This window comes from Solea solea, chromosome 2 (assembly GCF_958295425.1).
Source record: "Solea solea chromosome 2, fSolSol10.1, whole genome shotgun sequence".
NCBI lineage: Eukaryota > Metazoa > Chordata > Actinopteri > Pleuronectiformes > Soleidae > Solea > Solea solea.
In genome coordinates this window covers 27,266,458-27,276,392 of record NC_081135.1, presented here as the reverse complement: position 1 = coordinate 27,276,392, position 9,935 = coordinate 27,266,458, and the positions used below count along the sequence as shown (strand labels likewise).

General features: G+C 37.2%; 1 protein-coding gene across 1 annotated transcript; it reads right to left on the bottom strand.

Moving 5' to 3' along the window:
- Positions 1-1,290: 1,290 nt before the first annotated feature.
- Positions 1,291-8,168, bottom strand: pofut2 (protein O-fucosyltransferase 2). The gene is made up of 9 exons (XM_058623477.1): positions 7,948-8,168; positions 6,735-6,988; positions 6,404-6,548; positions 6,110-6,220; positions 5,361-5,427; positions 5,090-5,215; positions 4,291-4,471; positions 3,567-3,690; positions 1,291-2,922 (listed from the first exon to the last, which is right to left on the bottom strand). The coding sequence occupies exons 1-9, from the start codon at positions 8,121-8,123 to the stop codon at positions 2,769-2,771; spliced, it is 1,338 nt and encodes a 445-aa protein (XP_058479460.1). The 5' UTR covers positions 8,124-8,168; the 3' UTR covers positions 1,291-2,768.
- Between the last annotated feature and the right edge of the window lie 1,767 nt (positions 8,169-9,935).

The window sequence follows — 9,935 nt, the reverse complement described above, 5'->3', positions numbered from 1 at the left end:
GTAAATATCACGCCCATAATCTGGTTGCACAGTTTACATATCATTCATCATATATTCATTTAAAAAAAACAACAACATTATAATGTGTGCAAATGTGTTACCTTTACTTTTTCTAAACTATTTTTTACTGATGGAACACTGCATTACGTATATATGCAGTATGTACAGGTACAGTATGCCAATTGTCTTTGGCTACATACATACATAGTAAAACATTACAATACGTTACGGTAACGGAAATGGTCACGTTCAAGAGTCAGACGTATTCTTGTGTTGTACTGAGATCATAGAGAACATTGTATAAAATACTGTAAATATGTAAGTATTTGCTGATGGGATAAAGTAGTGCATGAATTGAGTTGTGCGTAATAAGAATGGCACATACTGTATACGTTTATACTACTGCCTACTCCTTTTCAAACATATCAAAAACAGACAGACAGTGGTCAAACACAACCAAAAATGGATTCCACAATTACATGTGCAAAGAGACTTCATTCAGTATATCATTCTCATAATACGAATGTATTTGCACTTGGTACAAAAGGTTTAATTCACATAAAACTGGAGTGTTACTGGTAAAAACCTGTTTGTCCAACTACAAATATCTGGAATAAAAAGTGTCTGTTACTGTTATTTAAGACATTCTTGAACATCACATACACATGCACGAGTTACACTCACAGCTTGATATTATATGACTTTTGAAGATGAGTCACTCATCTTCTTCTGCTGTATCCTCCACATCCTGGACAGGTCACCAGTCCATCACGAGGACATATCAAGACAAACAACCATCCTCTCTCACACCCACACCTGTGGTCAATTTAGAGTGTCCAATTTGAATACCCGGAGAACACGGAGAAAAACAGTTGTAAACTAAAAGACTAAAAAAATATTATGTATACTGTTAAGTATTTATTTTACTATGGCTATACAGTATTGTACACACAAGTAAAAGTTTCATTGAGATTAAAAAGACCTGTCCAAGACAAAACCAATCTACTGTATGCGTTTGGTATATGGCATTTGGTGAAAAAACAATTGTCATTATGTCGACTTTAGAGGTAACATCAAGTGTCTATCAACACGCGCAATTACAAGTTTGTGAGGGGTTGTCGGTGAGTCACAGGCCTCCACGGGGAAAAGTCACTCAGCTGTCACGTGGAGCTTCCAAAGGAAAGAGTCAAAACAATTCCATGAATTCCCTGAGCCCCGGACATTTGTGACTATGGCGTGTTACGACGGCAAAGACGAATGGAATCAGAAACATCAGAAAATGCAACAAACTCAAATGTGTACATAATTTAATGTAGGCAAGACATGAAGGCTGCACAAAAACAATCTTTCACTTTGTTATTAAATCTTACGTGTGGCTTAGGCAAACATCTTTAGCGCCTTCCTTATCATCACATATAAGGAAATTGCATATACTGTAGGAATGTGTGTGAAGGTGAGCATCCAGACAGAGCAACGTGTAGGTTTACATACAAGACACTGTGGTGTGAAAAGTCATTTTGACAGCAATTCAGTAAGTCAAGCAATATTACACAAAAATTATTTCCATTCCTAGACACAAATCATTGTACAGTAAGAAACCGTTGGGGTTTTTTGAAACAAAGGCTTGGTTGACATTTTTGACACAACTGTACTGCTGACCAAGTAACACTGAGATATCCATTGTCAGGGCTGTTACACTGGTTCTATGTCTTTGATAGTTCTGCGTGAGAAGAATGCGCCTTGAACCGAGGATCGCGACACAGAGGTAAAATATGCAAACACGCCGATCATCTCAACATTAGATCCTGCAACGAGTTTCATGCCACATGACTCATGCCTGGTGGCTCAGAATGTACCCTTCCAAAACGGTGAGTCACAACAATAATGCCATGGGTCATGGGTTTTTAAATGTCGATCTGCTCACTGTTTAACCTTACAACCATCAAAGAATATCATCAGGTAACTTCCTGGTTTGATTTAGTCATGTCTTATGGTTAAAATAAAAAAAGAGTATCTATGAGCACATCAAGGAAATCTAATTTGCACATACTGGTGCATTGTCTGGAATTAAGGGTGTGTTGTTATTAAGATTACAGCCCGATGGCCAGCTAAAGTTGATGGGTCACAGTGGCTCCCTATGCAACAACACCATAATGTACAATACAGTGAATTTAAAAGGTGGGGAGAATTGACACTTTACATATACAGTACATTTTTAAGTTACGTTTCCTCATTTTTTAGTAAAAGTGTAATCAAACCCCATGTAACAAATGTTAATACTGGTCATTGCACCACTTTTCAACAAACCCTGAACTGATAATCAGGAAGTTCAGTCCCGTCTTCTGTTTTAAAGGTATCCCATGGAGTTTTAGCCACTTTCATGAGGCAGTGATTTTGTGAGCTCTTTTGTTTTGTGCGAAGGCAAAAGAAGGCATTTGCAGGGTTAGGGTCCTAATTTTATGCTGGAGTTAGTAATACATATGAATGATTTAAAATATCAGGGATTGTTGGGAGGAAAATAACCTGAAAATTATACGTTTTAATTGATGAACTTTAACGTAACAGATATGCACTTGTCTTTGCCCTTTGAGCTTAATATTCAGTCACAGTGGTCACTACAGACCTCATTGCACAACTCTGAAACCATTCAGAAAAAGAGTTCAAATATATATGTTCTCCGGACTATAATCCACAGAAACACTGAATTAACACTGCGTTTTGGCACTTGTGTGTGTGCGTGTGAGTGTACGGGAAATGCAAATGACACATCAGTAAACAATTTTCCAGTGTGTGGGTTGTTCACATTCTTTCTCAGTGTCCCCACAGAAACGATTGTATGTGGTCTTGGGGTCAAAACCCAGGATCTCCCTTTCTTCGTGGATGCGGAAGGAGAAGGTGGACACCGACGTTCCAATGAAATATCTGAAAATAGACACAAAGAAACAAATAGGAGTTTCATTATAAAAGATGAAGTGAATTACATGCAGCTTAGAACTTAGCCCAGTGTGAAGTGCTGGGTCAGCCACCCGACTAGTTTTCCAAGATGACACAGCATAAAAAGCAGCTTCCTTGTTGGCCATGGATTAAAGAACACACAGTCTTCATATGGGTTTCAAATGAAAACACACGGCTAAAAATGCTAATTGCTAGTCATAAAATCTTTATATGTTGTATTAATATGCAATGCCTAAATTGAGGTAAGTTAAAGAATTGGATAAATTAGTCTGATCTCCTGTTAACTAGACAAATTCCAATGACAAGCAGTGTGCGTGCTATGATCATGACCGCTGTCGTTTTTGGCTAGAATATTATTCATATTTTTTTCAAACAAATATAAGCACTGAGCCTTGCAATTTCAATGATGATGAAGCTCAATCCAGGTAAAAAATAATCTTTTAAAGACTCTCTTATCCTGAAAGCATAATTAAAAACACAGCTCTGTGTATTAAGCACATAAGTCATATGAATATGAAATATATGTTAGTGTCTGAAACATACAGGCTAATGAATTACAGTAACTGCCACACTAATCATCATTTAATGACCATTATAACATAATAGCTTACTTTGCATGGGCACATATCCACTGGTCGATGATGGCCACTCCGCCATCTTTAAAGAGCTCCAGATCTTCTGCAGATGGTTCAAACCGCACCATGTCTGGCAAAAACTTTTTAAGCTCCTTCAATTCTACGAAATGGCAAAGAACATTACATTTCAAGCATTTACAAACAGTACCGTGTGAAAGTCTTAGGGAACCATCGGCTTTGTTGTGGTAATGTAATGTAATGTTAAATATATGGCAAGATGGCCAGATTTGATAATGTGAAGATTCCTGGGATTCAATGGTCCTTTCAGACATTTTTTAACAATAAAAGTAATATCCAAATGCACTGTTTTACAACAAATTTTTTTCATTTCATTTTCAAATGGCAATGTAGCCAAATCGAAGCCACACAGGAGTGAACAAATGGAAAAAATAACAAAAAGACAATTCTGCCTTTCTGTCACATGTAGAGTCAGACAACATAGTAACATAAAGTATTATTTACATATAATATATACAGGTACTTAACACTTACAAGTATAGGCAAACCTTATTCCCAGTCAGTCCCTGGCCATAAATAATGTATTATAAAACTGAAGCTGCTGGCCATAATAGGCTGCTATTACTACTTAATTATGAATACTGTGTTGATGTTTTATCTCTGTTGTGTTAAACATCTTAAGAGCAGAATGTTTTTTTCCATCGAACATAAAGAGAGAAAGATTGCATAACAATGTCATTACCTTCTTCATCTGCATCTGTTGCAACAAACACTCTGTCGAGTTTGTGCTTCTTCATCAAGCTGCGCATTTTTTTGACTGCCCCCTTTAGGCTGGGTACGTCCTCTCTGTGACCCCAGATGAAGTCTTTCCTGCGCAGGTGTACCCCCAGGTACGGACCACCTTTAGCTGAACCAAGCTTGGCCTGAAGGAAATCAACAAACAGAGAAACAGAGAAAACACTCCTCTGTAACTGCTCTGAACTTCCAAACTTGATGATCATGATGTAGTTACAGCAATTTTCTTACAATAGCTTGTTGTTATTTTTTAAAGTGAAGCGGTTTACTGACACATGATATAGTATGTGTTTAAAAACAAAAGTGAGATCTCAATTCATGATGCAAATGCAGTTACAACATGGTGGACCAGTGATTCCTAAACTGTGGGCTACAGCCCCCTAGTGGGATTGGCAGGTACTTCAGGTCATTAAAAAAATGAATAATAAACAATTATTAATTTTATTTTTGTAATTTAACTTCAAGTAACTTAAATTATCCACAATTCATTCTCAAAAGTTCATGTGGATGATTTTTTATTTATTTATGGAGTGTAAAAAAAGTAAATAATAATATATTAAGTAATAAATAATAGGCTGTATATGGAAATACTTAATCATATATTCAGAATATAAATTTGGCCACAGCTTTCTTAAGGTTGGGAACGGCTGTGGGAGACATAATTTAGTAACTGATTGACATGGATCACTTTTCCACAGCATCAGAAAAAACACTCATACGTTTCAGTCAGCAAAACAGCGACTCACTTTCATGCGAGTCCAGTCCTCGCTGTAAACAGTGTGGTCTCTGTCATCTGTAGAGTTCAGGTACTTTGCTCTGAAGTCATCTCCAATGAGTCGGAGATGCTTGGCAAAAACCATGCTGCGCCGGGTCTAAATCAAAACACACATAGATGAGATGGTGAGCGCTTTAAGCCCTTGGCTTAAAATCATGAACAACAGGAATTCTACCAAGATCGGGTGTGTCATCCGATACCTAAGCAAATATTTCTGGATAATACCGGTTAAGTGAACTTACATCCCAGTAATCTTTACCAGCATAGTGATCATGAAGGAGTGTCTCTGCTCGGTCGAGCATTACTGATCTGCAAAATAGCAGCAAATCACACATACACACAAAGCTCCCTGTAAATGTCACAAACGTACAATAAGTTGCTTTCACAGGGTAACTACATTCATAAATAAACACACATTAAAACTATTTTTATACTAACTTTACATCCACATTCTCATTCATTAATAATAAAATGCAAATTTGTTGTTTTAGTCTATAGCAAAAGTGTTTGCATAATTAAGCGAAATTAACCACACATATTATCAAGAATGATTAATCATCATGACACAAATGCTGACGAAATTTACAGGTAATATTAGTACAGTTCAAATCAAATACTTAATGTGGTCAATTTCCCAGGCAACACTGCTAAAGTTCAGAGGGAAAAATACTGCTTTAAATAATTTCTAAGCCCTTTGGTATTCATCTTAAATTTCCTGTGATGTTACCAGGTACCCGTATCATGATTTTGAAGAGGTCATTCTAAGGTCAAATACTTGCATAAGCCTGTGTGTAGTGCTAAATGGCACTTGCAAATCGGATTAAATTTGATACCCATGCAGGTATGACAAGTTCTATTGAGCTTGATAATTCTTCAGACATTAATGGCTGGTAAATCATGTCTGTGGCAGATGATGAAGACATACTGTATTTTTCTATGCATGTGTATTAATCCGAGCATTTTATATCCACATGTTGTCCTGTAGACTCACGTGACTGTGATGTTTTTCTGAAGAACTGGAGCCATAATGGAAGCATGGCCTTGGGCTGAAAGACACGTCACATTTCGAGCTCGCGTTTCCTCAAAGCCCCAAAACCAGCTCCTTAGAAGACAAACCGGTGATTGAGAATGAAGAGGAGAGAGATGAGTGAGCAGGAACACTAAGGAACACTCAGAAAACATTCACTTCATGACAAGGTTTGAAGGTTTGAAAACAGAGGATTAATGTGAGTATTGAGATGAGAATCTAGCCTCTGGGTGGTTCTGATGCGATGTACAGACTTACCTGTAATAGCCCTGTTTGTCTTTGGAGTACATCATCTTTTCAATGCAGGGCCGCTCGTCAACCTTTTCTTCCCATTTTCCATCGGTCCATCCTTCCGCGTAGTTCTGCAGTACAAGGACGTGGTCTATGAAGGGGCCTCCATTCTCTAAGGTTGAATAGAGAGAGCGATAAAACACCTGCACTTTATGAAATGGAGTCAACATATGATCAACAAAACACCACATACAGATAATGAAGTTGCCATGCGTTCACACTCCAGAATATTCTAAACCTGTCCGTTAATGTAACCCTGGCATGGGTCTCAGAAGATTAAAAAAAACAAAAAACTTACCAGCGATGAATTCCTCATACTCAATAACAGGCACGTTGGCCTGCAGACTGGTAAGGCTGAAGAACTCTGACCAGGGGATGCGGATCTGGTGGACGTTGGGGCTCTGCCAGTGATAGAGGCGACCCCATGGAGGAAGCACCAGAACCCAGTCATCCCCATCCTTCCTCAGAGTCTTCACCAGGGAGGACATGCGTATATACACGTCCCTTCGCAGGTTGAAACCCTCTGGAGGGTTAACATCATACAACAAGTACCTGAGGGAGACATGAGGTCTAAATGCAAAAAGGAAGCCACAGTTTGCTCTGCACTATACAATAACACTGCAATGTTGCTGCTGCACCTTTATTCCACTTGCAACCTGCAATCGAGAAATACCCATGATACCATTTTCATTCATCAGTTAATCTGTGGATTATTTGATCAATTTGTATGTCAGAAAATGTTGTAAAATGTCAATAAGTGTTTCCCAAACCTCGAAATCAATCTGTCATATTAGGGCTGAAATGATTAATCAATTACTAAATTAATCATCAACTATTGTGCTAATCCATTAATCAGTTTGAGGTTAGTTTTTTCCATTATTAAAAGAAGCCTTCTGAAGCTTTAAATGTGAATATTTTCTGGTTTCTTTGCTCCATATAACAAAGAAATCATTAAAAATGAATAACTGTTCAGTTTCGTTTGACAAAACAAGACAATTGACAACATCATCAAATCCAAGTTTGAAAAACACTTTACCTTTTCAGACATTTTATGAACCATTACCAAACGATTACTCAATTAATCGAGAATATAATGAACAGATTATTAAAATAATAGTCAGTTGCAGTCGTATGTCATATAGGAGTAAATAAAACTTAAACATATTCACATTTAAGAAGCTGAAATTACTTTCTTTTTTAAAACACTCAAAATGATTACACAATAGTTGTCGATTAAGTTAGTACATGACTAATAATCGACCAATCATTACAGCCTTTATACCTTTATACATATGCACCCATGTCAACAAACCAGCATATCTTATTATACTGTGTCTAAAATATAGCAGCTAAAAATGTCAGACTTGACTTAAACACAGCCTTAAAGGGTAAGAATGCAACTGGAGACTATGGGTTCTGTCAAATATTTAAATTATATGCAAAAACGCAGTAAATGTTACTACGTTAACGTTAGCTAAACTGGCTAACAGCAGCGCGAGAGACAAACTCACCGTAAATCCCTCGCGGCAGCAACAGCTACGGTTGGCGCGTGGCTTGCACCGAACACATTATCAGTATTTACTATTTCAAATGTTGCAAAAGCTACGAACACAGACAAACACGCTGCAGTGAAAAAATACGTTGAACCAATGACTATCACCGGTTCATTTACTGCCCTGTGCGCCATGTTTCCTCACAGCCACGCACTTCCGGGAGGGGGAACGCGTCTTCACTGTTACTTAGCAACCCAAGAGAATTTTTCTTTTCTTTTTTTTAAACGATTGCATGCGCCACCAAATGTGAAAACATAAATATTAAATCTTTCAATAACTTGTTTTTGGCAAATAACAAACCTTTTTATACCCACATTTGAGCTGGCATCTCACTGGGAAGAAATTAATCAAGCATAACATTCAACCACAAAAACTAATTCTTCTTTCAGGAATGCAAGTAAATAACTATAATTTGACATCTTAATCAAGAAATAATAATTTTTTGTGATTTTTTTTTTAAAACAGTAAATGTTAAAATGCATGGATAACAATAATAATTATATTTTAATATAACTGCCATATAATATATTACATAATGCTTCACTGTTTCTTAATTATTGTTATTTTGTTTATGTATTGTATGTTTTTTTTTATGTGTATGTGTGTGGACATGTCAGTGTTTTTACTTTGGGTTGAACATCACTTTTTGTTGTACTATTTTGGTGCAATGACATTACAATAATTATGCTTTAATTCTATTATTTATAGCACAATCTCAGGGGGGTTGTTTAACTAGAAAATTACTTGTGGGAGAGTGAATGACAAACCCCACAGGTGACTTCATCTTCCTGGAAAACAGCCCAGCTGTGTTACTGTAGTAACGCAGGGAACAAGGGTATTTAATTATTGCTGCCTGACAGAACAGTTGTTGTTCTGACTCTCAGCGATCTGTCTCAGCGTTGACATATTTATGAGATCTGATCATTTGTGAGTCCTATGAAACACAGTTGCAGCAAATCAGATTCCCCTCTACACATCTTTGCTTCCACCTAGTGGCAGAGGTTTAGCCTTTATACACAGCTAGAGTCATGGTTGCTTCATTACTCCCTGAGTGAGAGTGGGAGACAGGGAGGGAGACTATCATGTGACTTTTTCCATCAGTCTGTACATTTTTTTTGTATGTGTTTGACTCTCTGGCTGTGGGATTATGAGGGGAAATATACATATTTAAAACTATAAAGACTATTAACACAGAATGCATCTCTGGCTTCAGCGGTGGCGTTCTTTCTTTCTTTCTTTCTTTCTTTGTCAGCCCAGGCATTATTATGTGCCATTTGTGAACAGATATAATTGTGGGGCACTGGGAACCTACATATACCTGCACTCTTCAACAATGGAAGTGGGTCAGCTCTTTATATGACTCGGGCAACACCTATAAGGTAGTCAAACGAGAGAAAACAACAGCAAGCTGTATGTGTTTTTCCACTGATACTTCATTCATTTTCAGCTTATACAATAATGAACCAGACTTTAAACATTTTATGAACTGGTGCGTGTAGATCTGTCATATTTTGTGTCGTAGAGTTTATACAATGGTTGCTTGAATTCTAGTCGCATGTTTTACATTTGTTATGATGAGTCTCACAGCCTTAGGAGAGAAACAAACCACATAGTGAATAATAGCTGTGCATTTGACACTCACTATGGTATCACTCTTAGCCTCTAAGCAAATATGATTATATTGTTTAATGGTGTCTAGGATGTGTTCTAAGATAGAGTATCTTAGTGATTACTTGTGTTCAGTTTTGTGACATCCACTGCTTTTTGGAGCTGATGATGATACTTATGTATCATTTGTGAGTAAAGTCATGGGTTGCTGTTGTTGTCGTTGTTGTTGTTTTACCACTGATGTTTTTTTGGAGTTATACTGAATCAACATGCCCTTTATGTTTCAATTCTGATGTTACAACCAATTCCTGCTGGTATCTAAAGTGGTTTGGCTGGTT

Coding starts and splice junctions, on each gene's coding strand:
- pofut2 (XM_058623477.1), bottom strand. CDS start 8,123: ATGGCGCACAGGGCAGTAAATGAACCGGTGATAGTCATTGGTTCAACG. Junction 6,549..6,734: donor GTATGAGGAATTCATCGCTG/GTAAGTTTTTTG, acceptor ATTCAACCTTAG/AGAATGGAGGCCCCTTCATA. Junction 5,428..6,109: donor CAGAAAAACATCACAGTCAC/GTGAGTCTACAG, acceptor GCTATTTTGCAG/ATCAGTAATGCTCGACCGAG.